The sequence below is a fragment of the Oratosquilla oratoria genome, chromosome 7 (genome assembly GCF_046742065.1).
Source record: "Oratosquilla oratoria isolate Oo_2021 chromosome 7, ASM4674206v1, whole genome shotgun sequence".
Lineage (NCBI taxonomy): Eukaryota > Metazoa > Arthropoda > Malacostraca > Stomatopoda > Squillidae > Oratosquilla > Oratosquilla oratoria.
Window position 1 is genome coordinate 24,771,437 of NC_134783.1, and position 17,500 is coordinate 24,788,936.

Consider the following 17,500-nt stretch of genomic DNA (forward strand, 5'->3'; position numbering starts at 1 on the left):
TACACATTGTTCTGTACTTTGTAACTCATATCTGCCGAAGAGGATCACAGAGTAAGTAAGTGATCCGAATTATACAGATCTCTATATCTTCGCTTATTCTTCTCCGAAAGTGGGTCATCAGTATTATTTTACATATGTGCTACGACTTATCTTTGTTGTGGATGTATATATATATATATATATATGCTAATAAGAACAGGGGTACGTGTGTTCACTTATGCACCACTTGGAATAAAGAACCTAACGAAGCAGAGCGCTTTCGTATATTGCATTTTCAGTGCAAAAAGTACATATTTAAACAGAAATACATATTTCATATATACATGAAAAAGGAACAAGGACAGTTTACATAAGAGGAGAGGAAATCTACCCCTTTGGAGAGCGGTAGGTCAGGTCACAAGGGTCAATGCGTCCCACGAATGAGAGAAGGGCGACATGAGGTCACAGTCGCAGGTTTATATTTTACCTTATTTTTCCTTTGCTTCTTTCTTGGCAGATAAAATTGTCAAGTTTGTATAAGCCTTTGTGTAAACTTGTATTTTGATCACTGGTGGTATGGATCAAACTGCACTCTATTAAGTTTGTCATTATTATGTTATTGGTGTGATAGATGGCATGGGTAAATGTCCTCTCCTCTTATGTAAACTGTCTTTGTTCCTTCTTCACGTATATATAAACTATGTATTTCTGTTTAACTATGTACTTTTTGCACTGAAAATGTAATATACGAAAGCGCTCTGCTTCGTTAGTTTCTTTACTTGCAAGTGGTCTACTTTGCATATACATACATACATACATACATATATATATATATATATATATATATATATATATATATAAATATATATATGTGTGTGTGTGTGTGTGTGTGTGTGTGTGTGTGTGTGTGTGTGTGTGTGTGTGTGTGTGTGTGTGTGTGTGTGTGTGTGTGTGTGTGTGTGTGTGTGTGTGTGTATGTGTGTGTATTAAGATGTACTTCCCATTCAATCCATCGTGTATTTTCTTTTGAACCCCATAGCAGAGCTCGGAGCAACAAGGGAGTAGCGTGCAATAGGAATCCGTAACATAGAAGAGAGAGAGAGAGAGAGAGAGAGAGAGAGAGAGAGAGAGAGAGAGAGAGAGAGAGAGAGAGAGAGAGAGAGAGAGAGAGAGAGAGAGAGAGAGAGAGAGAGAGAGAGAGAGAGAGAGAGAGAGAGAGAGAGAGAGAGAGAGAGAGAGAGAGAGAGAGAGAGAGAGAGAGAGAGAGAGAGAGAGAGAGAGAGAGAGAGAGATTTATGCATCTTTAGGAGCTAAGCAGGGAACGTGAAGGACCTTCTTCTCCTTTGATTAGCCTTACGTCACAGCCATCCTACACTCCTACAGGATCCGCTTAGTATCCCAAGGCCTCTACAGCTCCTCCCTTCCCCACTTCTTCGGGAGATCCTAAAGGAATAGGAGGTGGCAGACTCACCATTAAGTTCTAAGCGCCCCAAAGAGTCCACTTCAAAGAAAGAGAGAAAGAGAGGCTGTGTGTGTGTGTGTGTGTGTGTGTGTGTGTGTGTGTGTGTGTGTGTGTGTGTGTGTGTGTGTGTGTGTGTGTGTGTGTGTGTGTGTGTGTGTGTGTGTGTGTGTGTGTGTGTGTGTGTGTGTGTGTGTGTGTGTGTGTGTGTGTGTGTGTGTGTGTGTGTGTGTGTGTGTGTGTGTGTGTGTGTGTGTGTGTGTGTGTGTGTGTGTGTGTGCGTGCGCATGTGAGTATGATCGCAAGTGTAATTGTAATATTAATAATGAGGTGCAAGTGTGAGTCTGAGTGTGAAGGGTGAGCATGCATGTATGCGTGTACGTCTGTGTGCGTGTGTGCATTTGCGTGTGCATGTGCGTTTGATCGTGAGTGTGTGCGTGTTACAAAACGTGAGACCAACCAAACGAAATAAAAAGAAACAGAGAGGCCCAGTTCACCTGTGGTAGCTGGGAGCTGGTTCATCTTAAAACCCAAGGGTCAACTACACAGGGGTGAGGGGGGGACGGGGGAGGGGGGAGGTGGTGGAGGGGGGATCATAGACACCTGGATCTTCACCTGGGTTCACTTCGGTGACACCTTCGCCGGGGGTTTCAGGTGATCATTTCACCTCGTCGAGAAAGGGGAAGGTGGGAGGAATGGAAAGGGAGGAGTAGAGGGGACGGGAGGGGAGTTGGGGAGGGGAGGAGGGGAGGAGGAGGAGGGGAGGGAAGGAGGGGAGGGGAGCAGGGGAAGAGAGGAGAAGGGCAGGGGAGTAGGGGAGGGGAGGAGGGGAGGGGAGGAGGGAGGGGAGGGTATGAGGGGCGAAGGGGAGGGGAGTAGGGGAGGGAAGAGAGGGAGTAGTGGAGGGGAGGAGGGGAGGGGAGGGGGAGGAGGGGAGGAGAGAGAGGGAGGAGGGGAGGGGAAGGGGAGGAAGGGAGGGTAGGGGAGGGGAGGGGAGGGGAGGAGGGGAGAAGGGGAGGGGAGTAGGGGAGGGGAGGAGGAAAGGAGGGGAGGAGGAAAGGAGGGGAGGGGAGAGGAGGAGGGGAGGGGAGAGGGGAGAAGAGGAGGAGGGGAGGGGAGGAGAGGAGGAGGGGAGGGGAGGAGGGAGGAGCCTCAAAGTGGCACAGTGCCTCTGTAAGTCCATTGAAGAGGAGCCACGAACGGACTTGCGCTGAAAGGCCAAACCTGTCAACTGCCTCAACTTGTCCATCGCAACTCTAGCATAGTGGAGAGTTGAGGATGGAAGTGGAAGTGTGGAGGGGAAAGATGGATGGAATAAGGTAGAGGTGGAGAATAAAGAGGGGTTAGGAACGCAAAAGGAGAACAGGGTAATTGAAATGTGGATAGACAGGATGGAACGGGGAAGAGTGGAAAGGGAAGGTAGAGGGGGAAAGTGGAGGGGAAAGGTGGAGGGGGAGATGGTGAAAGGAAAGATAGGTGATGGGAGAGGGGAAGGGGAAGGGGGGAAGGGGAGAGGGAGAGGGGAGAGGGGAGAGTGGGAGGAGAGAAGGGGGAGATTCCGTATAGGTTCGAATAGAATAAGTACATCACTACAATGATAACATACGAAAGGAAGAGAGGAGCGAAGATAAGGGAGAGGGGAGAGGGGGAGAGGGGAGAGGAGAGGAGGGAGAGGGGAGAGGGGAAGAGGGGAGAGGGGGAGAGAGGGAGGGGGAGAGGAGGAGAGGAGAGAGGGGATATGCTCTCATTATGATAGAGTAAAATAAGTACAGCATTATAATGATAACACAAGAAGGGGAGAGAGGAGAGAAGAGGAGGAAGAGGGGTGAGGTAGAGGGGAGAGGGGGAGAGGGGGAGAGGGGGAGAGGGGGAGAGGAGAGAGGGGCTATGCTCTCATTATGACAGAGAAAAATAAGTACAGGACCACAAAAGATAACATACAAAGGTAAGAGAGGAGAGAAAATGGGGAGAGGGGAGGGGAGAGTGGAGGGGAGAGGGGAAGGGAGAGGGGAGGGGAGAGGAGAGGGGAGGGGAGAGGGACAGAGGGGAAGGGGAGAGGGAGAAAGAGGGGATGATAGATAGGGAAGAGGAGGAGAGGGGGAGAGGGGGAGATGGGAAAGACTAAACAAGACAGGGAAAGAGGGGAGAGGGGAGAGGGAAGAAGGAGGTGAGGAGAAAGGGGGAGAGGGGAGAAAGGAGAAGGAGAAAGAGGGAATGATAGATAGGGAAGAGGACGAGAGGGGGAGAGGGGGAGAAGGGAGAGACGAAAGAAGACAGGGGAGGGGGATAGGGGAGATGGATGACAGGTGGTGATGGATACGGAGCTGCCTAGTGTAGGCCTTATGGTCTCTAGCAGTCTCCTTCATTCTTATGTTCTTATGTCTAGTCACTGCTCTTGTGGCGTCATCGGCAACGTGCTGGTCTCACATTCTCTTAGCTGTGAGTTCGAATCCCGCACTTCTTTTCACACCACCAACTATATTTACTGACTGCTGTAATGGTGACTATCATGATGGTAGTAGTAGTGGTAGTGGTAGTGGTATTGGTAGTGGGAGTGGTAGTAGTATGGTAGTGGTATGGTAGTGGAAGTGGTATGGTATGATAGTGGTAGTGGTATAGTAGTGGAAGTGGTATGGTGTGATAGTGGTATGGTAGTGGAAGTGGTATGGTATGATAGTGGTAGTGGTATGGTAGTGGGAATGGTAGTAGTATGGTAGTGGTATGGTGGTGGAAGTGGTATGGTATGATAGTGGTAGTGGTATAGTAGCGGAAGTGGTATGGTGTGATAGTGGTATGGTAGTGGAAGTGGTGTGGTATGATAGTGGTAGTGGTATGGTAGTGGTAGTTGTAGTAGTAATGGTATTGGTAGCGGCTTGGATACCAGTGATTCCATTGTACTGGCAATGATTTAATTATTTGTCACATATAACAGTATCAGTGTGTGTTCACTCAAATAGACAACTATATTCCTGTCGGTTTTTGAATAAATAATGAATTAGTATTGAATAAATCATTTTGATCAACAATCATTTGAAACAGAAAAAGTTGTAATCCAACATCCATGATAATATAACAGAAATTCTAGACAAAAATACATTAAGATAAAATAGAATGAAATAAAATACAGAGAGAGAGAGAGAGAGAGAGAGAGAGAGAGAGAGAGAGAGAGAGAGAGAGAGAGAGAGAGAGAGAGAGAGAGAGAGAGAGAGAGAGAGAGAGAGAGAGAGAGAGAGAGAGAGAGAGAGAGAGAGAGAGAGAGAGAGAGAGAGAGAGAGAGAGAGAGAGAGAGAGAGAGAATTTCTAGTTCAAGTTTTTCTTCCGAGGATTTTTATATGTCTGAAATCTCCAGCTCTTCTATTCCAAACTCCTGAATGGGTAGACGGTTCTAACTTCTAGATTAAAAATCACTGCCTTATTAGGCTTGAATGAAAATATACCAGTATACGTTGGATTGCTATAAACGTTTTTTTGTGTAAAATTTTTTTGACAAAAAAAAATCAGGTATTTTGTAACTAATGAGGATCTCGTTAATCTTTTTTTATTTTGTTTTTGTAACGATGTACTTATGTACTTGTATGTATTGTACAGAGCTCTTGTTATAAAGTACATGCGTGTACTACGCTAACTACCCGTAACGGAGAGTGTACAGGCACTATGGGTAATATGTGCCGTGAAGTATGTACGTGCTCTAGGGAGTACTCACATTGTGTACACCTTCCATACAGAACGGTACTTCTCCCTTTGTTACTTCTGCCGTCAGACGATTTTATTCATCTCTGTGATGCTGTTATTCCTATTGCTGATGATGTGGTTTAACGTCACAGACTCCCCTATCGGGAAGCTGAGACGGTGCCCCTCACAGAGAACTTTGTAGCGTCGAATTTAATAAACCATGCCCTTGGTTCAACTTCGCCGGTGGCGGAGTTCGAACCGCCATCTCCTCGGCCAGCGAGCTTTCTCTTCTGTGGTACCCCTTAGATAGAAAATACAATTACCACAATTAGTAAAAAAAATAATAAGTAAAGATTATATAATCTAATTCAGACAGAATTTATTCATTTGTACGTATGGCTGAAAATAGACATGGATGCACGAAAATTTAGAGTAGGCATAAATGAAGGCAAAGCTTATAATAGACATGAGTAGACATAACTGAAGGCAAATCTCATAATAGACATGAGCAGACATAACTGAAGCCAAAGCTCATAACAGACATGAGTAGACATAACTGAAGGCAAAGCTCATAATAGACATGAGTAGACATAACTGAAGGCAAAGCTCATAACAGACATGAGTAGACATAACTGAAGGCAAAGGTCATAATAGACATAGTTGGAAACAGACATACGTGGGTACAAAGATAAAAATAAACATATTTGACTTTAAAAATATGAAAAAAGACATATTGAAAAAACAATAAGTCACTATTAACAAGTAACAACAAATGATCACGAGAATTCACACTAACCTTACGTGACAGCACGTACCACCAAGTGACAAGTACATACATACATACATATACCAAGGCTTTTTTCCCCCTTACCAGGGGGGTAGCCAAAAATGACAAGGCACAAAAACATTCCCACCCATTTCATCCCCGAAAACACTCCACACCCCTCCACCCTCCCTCCCATCTTAGCACCTCCTAGATGACGGGTCATCCCTGCACCCTGTCCACTGCCCTGGGTCAGAAGCAGTGTCGCAGGACACAGCACATCCACAGCAAGGCCGCTTCATTAAATCGGCGACCCCCCCTCTCCGTCCCCCCATATAAAGGAGAGGACGGGGAGAAATCCCTTCGGGCTGCGTCAAAACTTTTTGCTCACACACACTACCTCACCCCCATTCCCCCGTCCAATGCACCTCATGCATCACAACATTTTCCATATACAACCATTCTCCATTCACCCCTGTCTTCTGTCCTCTCCCGTCCTTCCTCAACCGACATTCCCCTCTTCCCCAAAGCCCCCTTCACCCCATCCATCCATCTCATCCTAGGGCGTCCTCTCATGTTCACTCCCTCCACATCTGCCTTCCATACCTCCTTTACTAGTCTTTCTTCACTCATTCTTTCCTTGTGGCCAAATCATCATCATAATCTTTCATAAGCCCTACCTGCAAGCTCCCTTTCCAACCCTGTTCTCCTCACTTCCTCATTTCTCACTCTGTCTAGCCTAGTAACCCCCATCATACTTCTCAGACACTTAATCTCAAACACATTCAAGTTCCTTCTCTCTTCCTCTCTCATGTTTCATGTTTCTGCTCCATACAGTGCTGTTGGCACAATCACTCCTTCATACAGTCTCCTCTTAGCATCCATTCCCAGATTCCTATTCCTCATTACACTTTTTAAACCACCAAGGCATTTACTCGCTTCTCTCAATCTACATTCTACCTCCACCTTCACTCCACCCTTTCCTGCCACATTTGCACCCAAATATCTAAAACTATCCACTTCCTCCAGTTGCTCTCCCTTAATGCTCACTTCCAGATTACTGTCACTTTCACCCCTTGTACATCTCATCAAGTGACAAGTAACAACTAGTAACCATAAGTAACGACAGATAACAGGTAACAACAAATAACTACAAATGGTAAGTAACAGCTATCAACCACAAGTAACGTCGAGTAACAAAAAGTAACGACAAATGACAAGTAACCACAAGTAATGATAAGTAACAAGTAATCACAGGTAACCACAAATAACAACAATTAACAACAAGTAACTACAAGCAACAACAAGTAACAACAAATAACTACAGATAACATTAAGTAACAAAAAGTGACGACAGGTAGCCACAAATAACAACAAATATCCACAAGTAACAAGTAGCAATAAGTAACGAAAATAACGAAAAGTAACGATCTATAATCACAAATTTCTATATATATATATATATATATATATATATATATATATATATATATATATATATATATATATATATATATACCAAGAGCTATTTCCCCTTTATAAGGGAGATAGCCAGTGACCACAAATAACAACAAATAACCACAAGTACCAACAAGTAATAACAGGTACCAACTCACGCAGGAACAAATCTGTAGAGACGCAGAGACCTTTCCCAAACTCCATTCCCTAAGTCAATTTAGTGGACCAGAAAAACACAACTAATTAATTGATTATATAATTAGCTTATCCTGAAAAACATTTTTTTTCTTTTTTTCATATTTGGCGTAGTTAAGAAATTTAATTCCGGCTGATACCTATCCAGACTCGCTTACAACAACCTCACCGTAAGCGCAGAGACAAAGGCCACACAGGCTAGGCAGCACAGGCAGAGGCAGACTTCCTGTTGCTGAACTGAAGTACACTTTGAACTTCTCTCTCGCTTGAAATACTTCTAGATGTGCTAACTCAGTATTTCCAGTGAGACAGAAGTTCAAACTGTATTTCATATTTAGCAACAGGAAGTCTGCCCCTGCTTAGGCTTACATTCAATCAACAGCACATACCGTAACTACGGCCGAAGCCGTCACCTTTACCCTTATTGGGGCAGGTGATGAAGAGTCACTTCCGGGAATCGGAGAGGAGTGCGGGATTTGAACCTACAACTTAATGAATGTGACACCAACACGCTTCCGAATACACCGCCAGCGCGCTACACAGCCCTCACACATGTACAGATTCTCACCTAAAGCCCCCTCACAGCCCCATCTACAGCCCCCTTTACATTTCCAAAGCCCCTATTTTAGATTTCCAAAGCCCTATTTCACTATTCCTACAGCCCCCTTAAGCTAACGCAGCCTGGGTTTCCCTGTTCCTCTTCCTCCTCCCTTCCCTCAATGCTGAAACCTTCCCCTTCTTCCTTCTTCAGAAGTGGTCTATTCCCACGGTGAGCTACGTCTCGACCTCCACGTCACTCCCGACGGGGCAGTCATCTCCTGGGGCCCCGCAGAAGGGTCCTCCTTGAACATCGAGGAGATGGACACCTGCACCTTACACTACGGACCCAGGGACGGGCGCGTCCGGACAGAAGTTCGGCTCAGCGATCCCCGGTACACGGTCACAGGTCTGGTCGCCGGAGTCAATTACTTCGCCTACGCCACCTGTTCCAAGAACAAGGACAAGTTCTCCTCGAATATGGAGCTCTTTAAACCAGGTGAGTGGAGGGGGAGGTGGGGAGGATGAGGTGAAGGTTTTCTGTAGCGTACAGTTGCCTACATTCATACGTGCGGTATTTCAGTGGCTACAGGAACTCTCTCTCTCTCTCTTTTTCTCTCACTCTCTCCCTTCCTTGGTGTGTGTGTGTGTGTGTGTATTCACCTCGGATCTGCTGCAGTCTCTGTCGAGACAGCCAGACACCACCCTACGGCAGTGAGCTCAGAGCTCCTTATTAGCCGATCTCTGGGAAGGTCTGAGACCACTCACACACCACACACCGGGACAGCAAGGTCACAACTCCTTGACTAACGTCCCGTACCTACTCGCTGCTAGGTGAACAGGGGCTACACGTGAAAGGAGACAAACCCAACTTATATCCGCCCGACCGGGGAATCGAACCCCGGTTCTCTGGCTTGTGAGGCCAGTGCTTTACCAATCCGCCACCGTGTGTGTGTGTGTGTGTGTGTGTGTGTGTGTGTGTGTGTGTGTGTGTGTGTGTGTGTGTGTGTGTGTGTGTGTGTGTGTGTGTGTGTGTGTGTGTGTGTGTGTGTGTGTGTGTGTGTGTGCGTGACCATTTCCGTATCTATTTGCTTATTCATGTGTTTTTTATTTTTTCATTTGCGTACTTATTCTTTCGTTTGCATATTCTTATTTCTATTTCTATTTCCATTTTTATATTCATTTCTGTTTACATATTCACTTATCTGTTTATTTATTATTTATTTATTTTTTATTTGTATTCCTATTTACGTGTTCATTCCTCTACATATCTTAATCTTTTCATTTTTTTGTATTTTTATTCCTATTTATGTATGTTATATATATATATATATATATATATATATATATATATATATGTGTGTGTGTGTGTGTGTGTGTGTGTGTGTGTGTGTGTGTGTGTGTGTGTGTATATGTATATATATAAATATATATATATATATATATATATATATGTATATATATATGTATATATATATGTATATATATATGTATACGTATATATATATATATAAATATATATATATATATGTATATATATGCATCTACATATTTTTCATTTATCTCACAATGAATCATTTCGTTATTTATTTAATTATCTATTATTCTATTTATTTATTATTTATTTGCTTAATCTATTTATTGATGTTGTTCCTTTATATATCTATTCACCTCCTTTTGCTCTTATATTTACTTGTTTATGTTTTTTTTTTGTTGCACAATTATTCATAAGTTTATTCTTATCTCTATTTACATATTTATGCACCCATTTATATATAGTTTCTCTGATTTTTTAGCTTGCGGATCCATGGACCAAATGGTCCTCGTGTGAGCTGTTCTTCCTTGACCTCTACCCATAAGGCATTTCATTAGACACCCACGCCGCCACCGCAATCTCTACGATCCAAATTCCCAAATTAATAATCCCCTTCCATTCATTATCGGGCCTAATTACTAATCAATCCCCCTACTTATTTTTCGGTTGTCCTTGATAATCAATTAACTTGGTCCCAATTAATTCGAAGAAAATTCATTAATGCCTTCAAAAAACAATCGTAATTTTTTGGAGAATTGTTGTTCTCCTGGACCTCGTCAGACAATTTTAATCAATCGATAGGGTCGTGCTGGAAGAAATTAGGGCCTTCATATATATATATATATATATATATATATATATATATATATATATATATATATGTATATATATATATATATATATACATATATATATGCATATATATATATGTATATATATATACATATATATATATATATATATGTACATATATACATATATACTCGTATATACATATATATATGTATATATATATATACATATATATATATATATATACATATATATATACATATATATATATATACATACATATATATATATATATATATATATATATATATATATATATGTGTGTGTGTGTGTGTGTGTGTGTGTGTGTGTGTGTGTGTGTGTGTGTGTGTGTGTGTGTGTGTGTGTGTGTGTGTGTGTGTGTGTGTGTGTGTGTGTTTGCTTATTTACCTATTTCTTTATTTACTAATCTATTTATTCATCTATTACCTATTCATTTATCTATTTATTTTTTATCTATTTATGTACTATTTTTCTATTCATTTATTCATTCATCAATTTATTGATTTGATTATCTATTCATTTATTTATCCATTTATTTATTTTTATTTATTTCTCTATTCATTTATTTACCTATTTATCTATTTATCTATTCATCTAATTATTTATTTATTGCTTTCTTCTACAGAAGAATCAGTGCCCTTCTCAAAATCCAACCATTGAATTATTCATCAATCTATTAATCTATTTATTGTTTTATTTCTCTATTAATTCTTTATTTTCTCTCTCTCTCTCTCTCTCTCTCCTCTCCTCTGCAGAAGTGCCCTCCTCTTCAGACTCGAACTCGACACGAACTGACTCTGGTTCTGCAACCTTGGCCAAACCCGTCGTCTCTGCATCATCCTCGTCCTCGTACAAGCCTCGCTCGTCCACCTCGTCCTCGAATGAGGGCCAGGTCCTCGTGGTGATGTCCAAGAGGCACATGAACCCGCCCCGAAGAGACCCACACAACTCCTCTCCCTCGTACAACGTCATCCTCGGTGAGTCATCCTTGACCTCATGTCTCGCCCTTGACCTCATGTTATCCTTGACCTCATGTCTCGCCCTTGACCTCATGTCATCCTTGACCTCATGTCTCGCCCTTGACCTCATGTCATCCTTGACCTCATGTCTCCCCCTTGACCTCATGTCATCCTTGACCTAGCTTTCCTGAACCTGAACCTTACTGTATGACATCCGTGACGTTGCTTTCCTGCACCTTGACCTCATGTCATACTTGACCTCTTGTCACGTCCTTAACCTCATGTCATCCTTGACCTAGCTTCCCTGGATCTATACCTCATGTCACCCTTGACCTCATGTCTCGTTCTTGACCTCATGTCATCCTTGACTTAGCTTTCCTGGACCTGACCCTTCTGTCACCCTTGATCTTATTTTCCTACACCCTAATTCCATGTCACTCTCGACCTTACTCTCCTGTGATGTCACACGATCCTCATGTGACGTTCACGTTCATTTTGTGACGTCATATCCATCCTGTGACGTCATATTCACGTTGTGACGTCACAAGACCCTCTTGTGACGTTAACGTTCACTTTGTGATGTCATATTCGTTTGGTTACGTCACGTGTTTTTTTTTTTATCAATTTACAGGCGCTGTTTGCGGTGTCGTCGGGTTTGTCATCATCAACGTCACCGTCGTCTTGGGTGTGAGACAGTGCTCACAGCGAAGGGCGAGAAGACGCCGAGATTTCGAGCTCCAGTAAGTTCAGTTCAGTTCAGTTTTGCCCTCCGTCCTCTAAAATAGATATAAACTCAATGGCGTATCCTTTGCCCAACACTATGTGGCAGCCTATAAGAATTGTCAACCCCAGCGCTTACTGTTGGTTGCTAAACCCGGCAGTATATGTTCAGCTTGATGGTTCCATAAGCGCACGCTCTAGACAGTCTGTAACCTCCGTGGCTCCTACACGGAGTTCGCGCGGATTATTTTCAATCAGTAGAACTATATTTTGTCAATCAATAGAACTATATTTTGTACCCAAAGGGTTGTTTTAAGGAAAGATGAGATAACTTTAGGGATACGGATGATAGATGGTAATGGACATGGAACTACATAGTGTAGGTCATAAGGTCTCTTCTCATCTACCCCATTCTTGTCATCTTATGTAAGTCCTCCAAAGCGTCGTCCTAACACTTCCAAGAAAGTTTCGCGCTGGGCTGAATGCTTGTCAGAGTAGGAATAGAATGATTGGCACACGGCCTCCGTGTCTACGTCATGAGTGGTGTTTATATTGACAAAAGTATTGACCCGGTTAGGTTAGGTTAGGTTAGGTTAGGTTAGGTTAGGTGTAGTGCCCTATTCAAGTCACGTGTGTACAGTTCAGCGTTGTGTAGCTTCCACTACCCAATCGCATGAGACTCTTGTATCGAGTCAATAGCACCCTATAGACTCTTCATCGTCTTCTAGTTACCCTCCTCCACCTCCTCTTCCTTCTCCTCCTCCTCCTCCTCCTCCTCCTCCTCCTCCTCCTTGTCCTTCTCCTCTTTCTACCAATTTTCCTTCCCTTGTGCATATTCTATTCCTTTCCCTTCTCCTCCTCTTCCTACTCGTTTTCTTTTACCTATTCATTTCCTATTTATTTTTATTTTTATTATTTTTATTTTATTTTATTATTTATTTCCTATTTACCTATTTATTTTACCTATTTATTTCCTTTTTTTTTTTGTACGTCTCCTATTTTTCATCTCTTCTTCTTGATCCTTCTTTCCCTGCTTCCCTATTTACTTATTCCTCCTTTCTTTCTTTTTTCTTCTTTATTCTATTTTATTTTTTCATTTATTTATTTACTTACTTTGTTCCTTTCCTATCCCTACCTTCTGCTCCTCTTCTCTCTACTTTCGCATTTCTCCTCCTCCTACGTCTCTTCCTACATCTTCCCCCACGCCTCCCCTCCTCTTCTTTCTCCTCGTCTTCCTTCCTTCCTCTTCATCAGTTTAATCGGATTTTTTATTTTTATTTTTCAGATTGGAGCAGCACTTTGGAAGGCTCTACTGTCCAGAGGAATTCGTAAACGCTTGAATACATTCAGAACGTCTCCAATATTGTGTACAAACCGCAGGTCTTCATCAACTCGTGAACACCTTTAATGGTCCATTTTGAACAGTGGAGTACCTGCATGGGGAACCTTTTTTGGTGGGCTGCCACGAACGAGAGTGGAAGGTAGGGAGGGTTGAGTCAGACAGACATAACACTTCTGCACGCTCGAACACGTGCCCCAAACTCCACCCACTTTCCTTCTTAAGCCCCGCCCACTCGTATTTCTGCCTACATACCTAATTTGTACGCCCCTAATTGAAACCCTTGTGTCTGGGTGGCACCGCCTCCCACCCTAATTATCTTGACCTAACCACCTTCCCCATCCCATTTGATTTCGGGGTCCTTGTGTCCAGGACGGACACAAAACGACATGACGTCACACACGCAGACCTCGTCGCTGTGAACTCTTTGAGTCCAGATACCGGCCGTGACCCAAGCCGGCCTTTTACCGCCTGAACCGGTGCTGTCCGGTATTGTGTTTAGTAACCGGATACAGACGATAGCTGCCTTTAGCTGGCACTATACCGGATCTCAGACTTCGTTTTTTTTTCCGATGGGGACAACACTGGCAGAAACACACAACTGACATTAGTATACGCCCATACGGTAGCCTTCTTATGGTAACTCCGGAGCCCTTGGAGGTTGAAAGTCCCCGGTAAAACCGGCGAAGGAATGCCGAGAGACACAGATACCGGTCGTGTAGCCACCGGCGATACAGATGCCGGTGCGTCGATTCCAGTTAGCGAGCCGGGTTGCCGGATTCGCAATACTTCGTTGAGGTCCGGTTACAGAGTTTTGAAGAACTTCGAGACTTCCTGGTACGTAAAGAAAGTTTCAGGCCAACTTTGTGTTCTAACAGGAATCAGGTAATAAGGTTTGGAGAACCCGACGAAGGTCGAGGGAGACTTGTTCCAGGAAGGTGCCAAAGGAGTTCCAAAGAGGAGGTGTCAAATGAGGTTATCCGTCGATGAAAAGTATTTAGGGATAGAAAGAATCTAAATTATGAGGCCCTACAGAAGCAGTTCACTCATATCACATACTAGAAGCTTAGAAGACTAGACGGGATTTTTGTCACAGAGCCAGGCCCGAAGAATTATGCAGTTTTGGGTTCCCTGTGTAGAGCTTGGAATCTGCCAATGAGATAGAATGAGGAGGGTTGCACTACCACGCCGAACGAAATCACGTTCTCTCGGGGGAGGGTGACACTTTCCCCGTGGTATTGAATCACGTACTCCCTGGGGACGGATGGGACTGCCCCAGTGATGTGGAACTTCATTTCCTGGGTCAAAGAGGAAGACCGCTTCTCCTACAGTTAATAAACGAAGGAAATTTCTAGTGCGTCAACTAATTCTATTAGTTGGTACTTGGCCGAGACAACATCTCACCTAGAAGTCTTCTAGAAAAGAAAAACCTGGCCCAGCAAATACATTAGCATGTGGGCACCTCAAAATGAAATCCCCGACACGGCACCTCTTCTGCACCTCAAGAGGTGGACACTCCTTCCTGGAAACCTGACACTCCACCTGACGAGCATTTAATAGAGTAAACACCTAGCTTGGCCACTGCCTTGCCCGTGGAGTATTCTGGAACGAGAGTACATCGTCTGGTGAACACATTTCCGGGCAGACACTTTGCGGGTGCCTTAATCTAAGGAAGTTTGTATTTGGATGGCACCTAACCTTCGAGGCAGTGTCCTTAGGGGGTGCCGTCCCTTCTGATAATCTCCTCAGGAGGAACTTTGTCTGCTGGAAAGCCTCTCCTTATCAGGAGCTTGGAGGGGGACCATATGCCTCTCGTTCGTCCTTCAGGTCATTTATGTGAACGGCAATCAAAAGGAAGACGTGTCTTCGATTCATAACCAAACGTGTCATGAGTATACGTGTATATAGGCATATTTACTCATATTCACCATCTACATACTCGCCAAGACATCAACACAGTCACCACTTCGATTGCATAGTTGATCAGTCATAATACACGATAAAGCATATATCACTTACCATCCAAATATCACATTATGGAACAAAATAGCTACATTCATACACACATACACACATTTATGTACAGTATATACTCTCTTTCGTTATGTCTCCAGTTATACAAGTGTACCAAGTCACAATCTACCCATCAAACACCCTCTCATTTACCCACATTTACCCGCAGGCCCACACCCACCCACACAAAGCGTTTTCACACTTAACCGCACCCACCTACAACACACCTACCCACACACACACACATACACACCCGTCCACACCCGCTTACACCGCCCCAACATCCGCATCCCCGACATCCTCCTAAACACCCAACGCCCGTCCATAGACAGATGAAATCTTCTTCTGCCGCAGAAGGGCGAGGCGAATTTCGAACTTGTGAATACCAAGTTCCTATCCCTATTCAACGATTCTAAGGACATAAATTAATAAAAAGGACCTGGCATGCCAGGCCAATTATATCTATGTTTTTCAAAACTCATTCAACAACTGGTATGATGAGATATCGTCCAGTAAATGTTCACTTGCGTTAAGCCAGGAGCAGACGAGCGACTTTGTGGCGCCACATCGCCGCGTCGGTGTGTGGCGGGGACGCGGCCTCCCATAGATAACCATTGTTGAAAAGCGAAAGCCGCTCACACAAGCGTCTGTGGTTTTGCTTCTAAACAATGGAAACCTTAGAATTGACCAATGAAACCAACCGTGTATATACGTTTGAGAACCAGGGCTGCCAACTGATTCTGAGCGCCGAAGGGAAAATATGTGGCTCCTAGAGGAAGTAGTTTTTCCTTGAGGGAGTTTTTGTCCTGACGATTCAAGTATTATCCATTCAACTTCACAAGATTTCATTCAAAGAGAAAGGAACCTTTTCCACTGATAAGCTATAGACTTATTTCGATCATGTAACCGTGGAGAGTTGATTATGAGCTGATAACCCTTTAAGAAGCACAAGTTCTCTTTAAAGATTTACAAAGGAAGAGCATATTGACAGGAGACCCTTTGGTCCATAACTAGGTCGGATGATAGAAATAGTCGGTTAAACAAAGAAATTGATAAACAAGCAAACCAAATAAGTGACAGGCATTACAGAATTTTGCTTATGCGTTTATCTAAATGAATCTTAAAACTTCGAACCGTAACACATTGCACTGCCTTTGCATGAAGTTTATTCCATTCGCCGACTAAACGGTTAGCAAAGTTGTTTAGTGAATGAAATTGCCTGGGGAGGCCATGGTAATACATATGATTCGAGTGGACAATAAAAGGTGGAAGGACTCGACCCTTGGGTCATAGGAATCTACCTGGCTTCTTTCCTCTGTCCGGAAAAAGAACATTTAATGAGACTCGACCGTGAATAGTCTCCAGAAGGCTGATTTGCATACGTACTTCAACGGACCTTGTTACGAAACCGTTATCCAAGAGAGGGATTTGAATTCGAATTAGGAATCCAAACTTTTTTTTTTTTCGAGACGAATGGACCTGGATACTGATCCAAGCGTGCCATGGTTCCAAATGGGCACGTTACTGACTAGAGTTTGAATTTGAATTCAAATTTAACGGATTTAACGGACTCTGCGTCGCGAAGGTGGCCCTGCGTGGCCAGCAAAGTATAATGTGCCTTTCTTGTGACGGATATGCCACGGTGTGTAGAGCACCAGGGGCGTGGCTGCTTCTGTACATAGAATCCACTCCACCATTAAGTGGAGTTGTGGAGTTCTCGTCAAACACTTCTTGTACATACATACACATCTATTTCACACGTAAGGGATTTTCCCAAAGCCCAGGCCAGCCTTCAGAAATATTATTAGATTAGTTAGTAGAAGCAACACTCATTGCGTTGGTGAGTTGGAGTATGTTTGATTGTGAAGGGTTGTGTTAGTGTTCGTATTAGTGGTGACGTTACTATCCACGTGTTTGGATTAAAGTTAGTGTTTATTGATGAATGGGCGCAGCTTTGTGTGTGTGTGTGTGTGTGTGTGTGTGTGTGTGTGTGTGTGTGTGTGTGTGTGTGTGTGTGTGTGTGTGTGTGTGTGTGTGTGTGTGTGTGTGTGCGTGTGTGTGTGCGTGTGCGTGTGTGCGTGTGTGTGTGTGTGTGTGTGTGTGTGTGTGTGTGTGTGTGTGTGTGTGTGTGTGTGTGTGTGTGTGTGTGTGTGTGTGTGTGTGCGTGTGTGTGTGTATTTACCTAGTTGTATTTTGCGGGAGGAGAGCTATGCTCGTAGTGACCCGCAGTTGTATCTTCCCGCATCCATTTCTTTCT

General features: G+C 43.5%; 1 protein-coding gene across 1 annotated transcript in view; it reads left to right on the forward strand.

Annotated features, from left to right (window-relative positions):
* LOC143027006 (uncharacterized) overlaps positions 1–17,500 on the forward strand; it is a 73,289-nt gene that overhangs the window by 55,408 nt on the left and 381 nt on the right. Inside the window, exons 2-5 of the mRNA XM_076187829.1 lie at positions 8,278–8,562; positions 10,968–11,189; positions 11,803–11,911; positions 13,177–17,500. The exon at positions 13,177–17,500 is cut by the window's right edge and continues 381 nt beyond it. Coding sequence (XP_076043944.1) covers positions 8,278–8,562; positions 10,968–11,189; positions 11,803–11,911; positions 13,177–13,231 — 671 coding nt within the window. The 3' untranslated portion in view covers positions 13,232–17,500. The remainder of the gene's footprint in view (positions 1–8,277; positions 8,563–10,967; positions 11,190–11,802; positions 11,912–13,176) is intronic.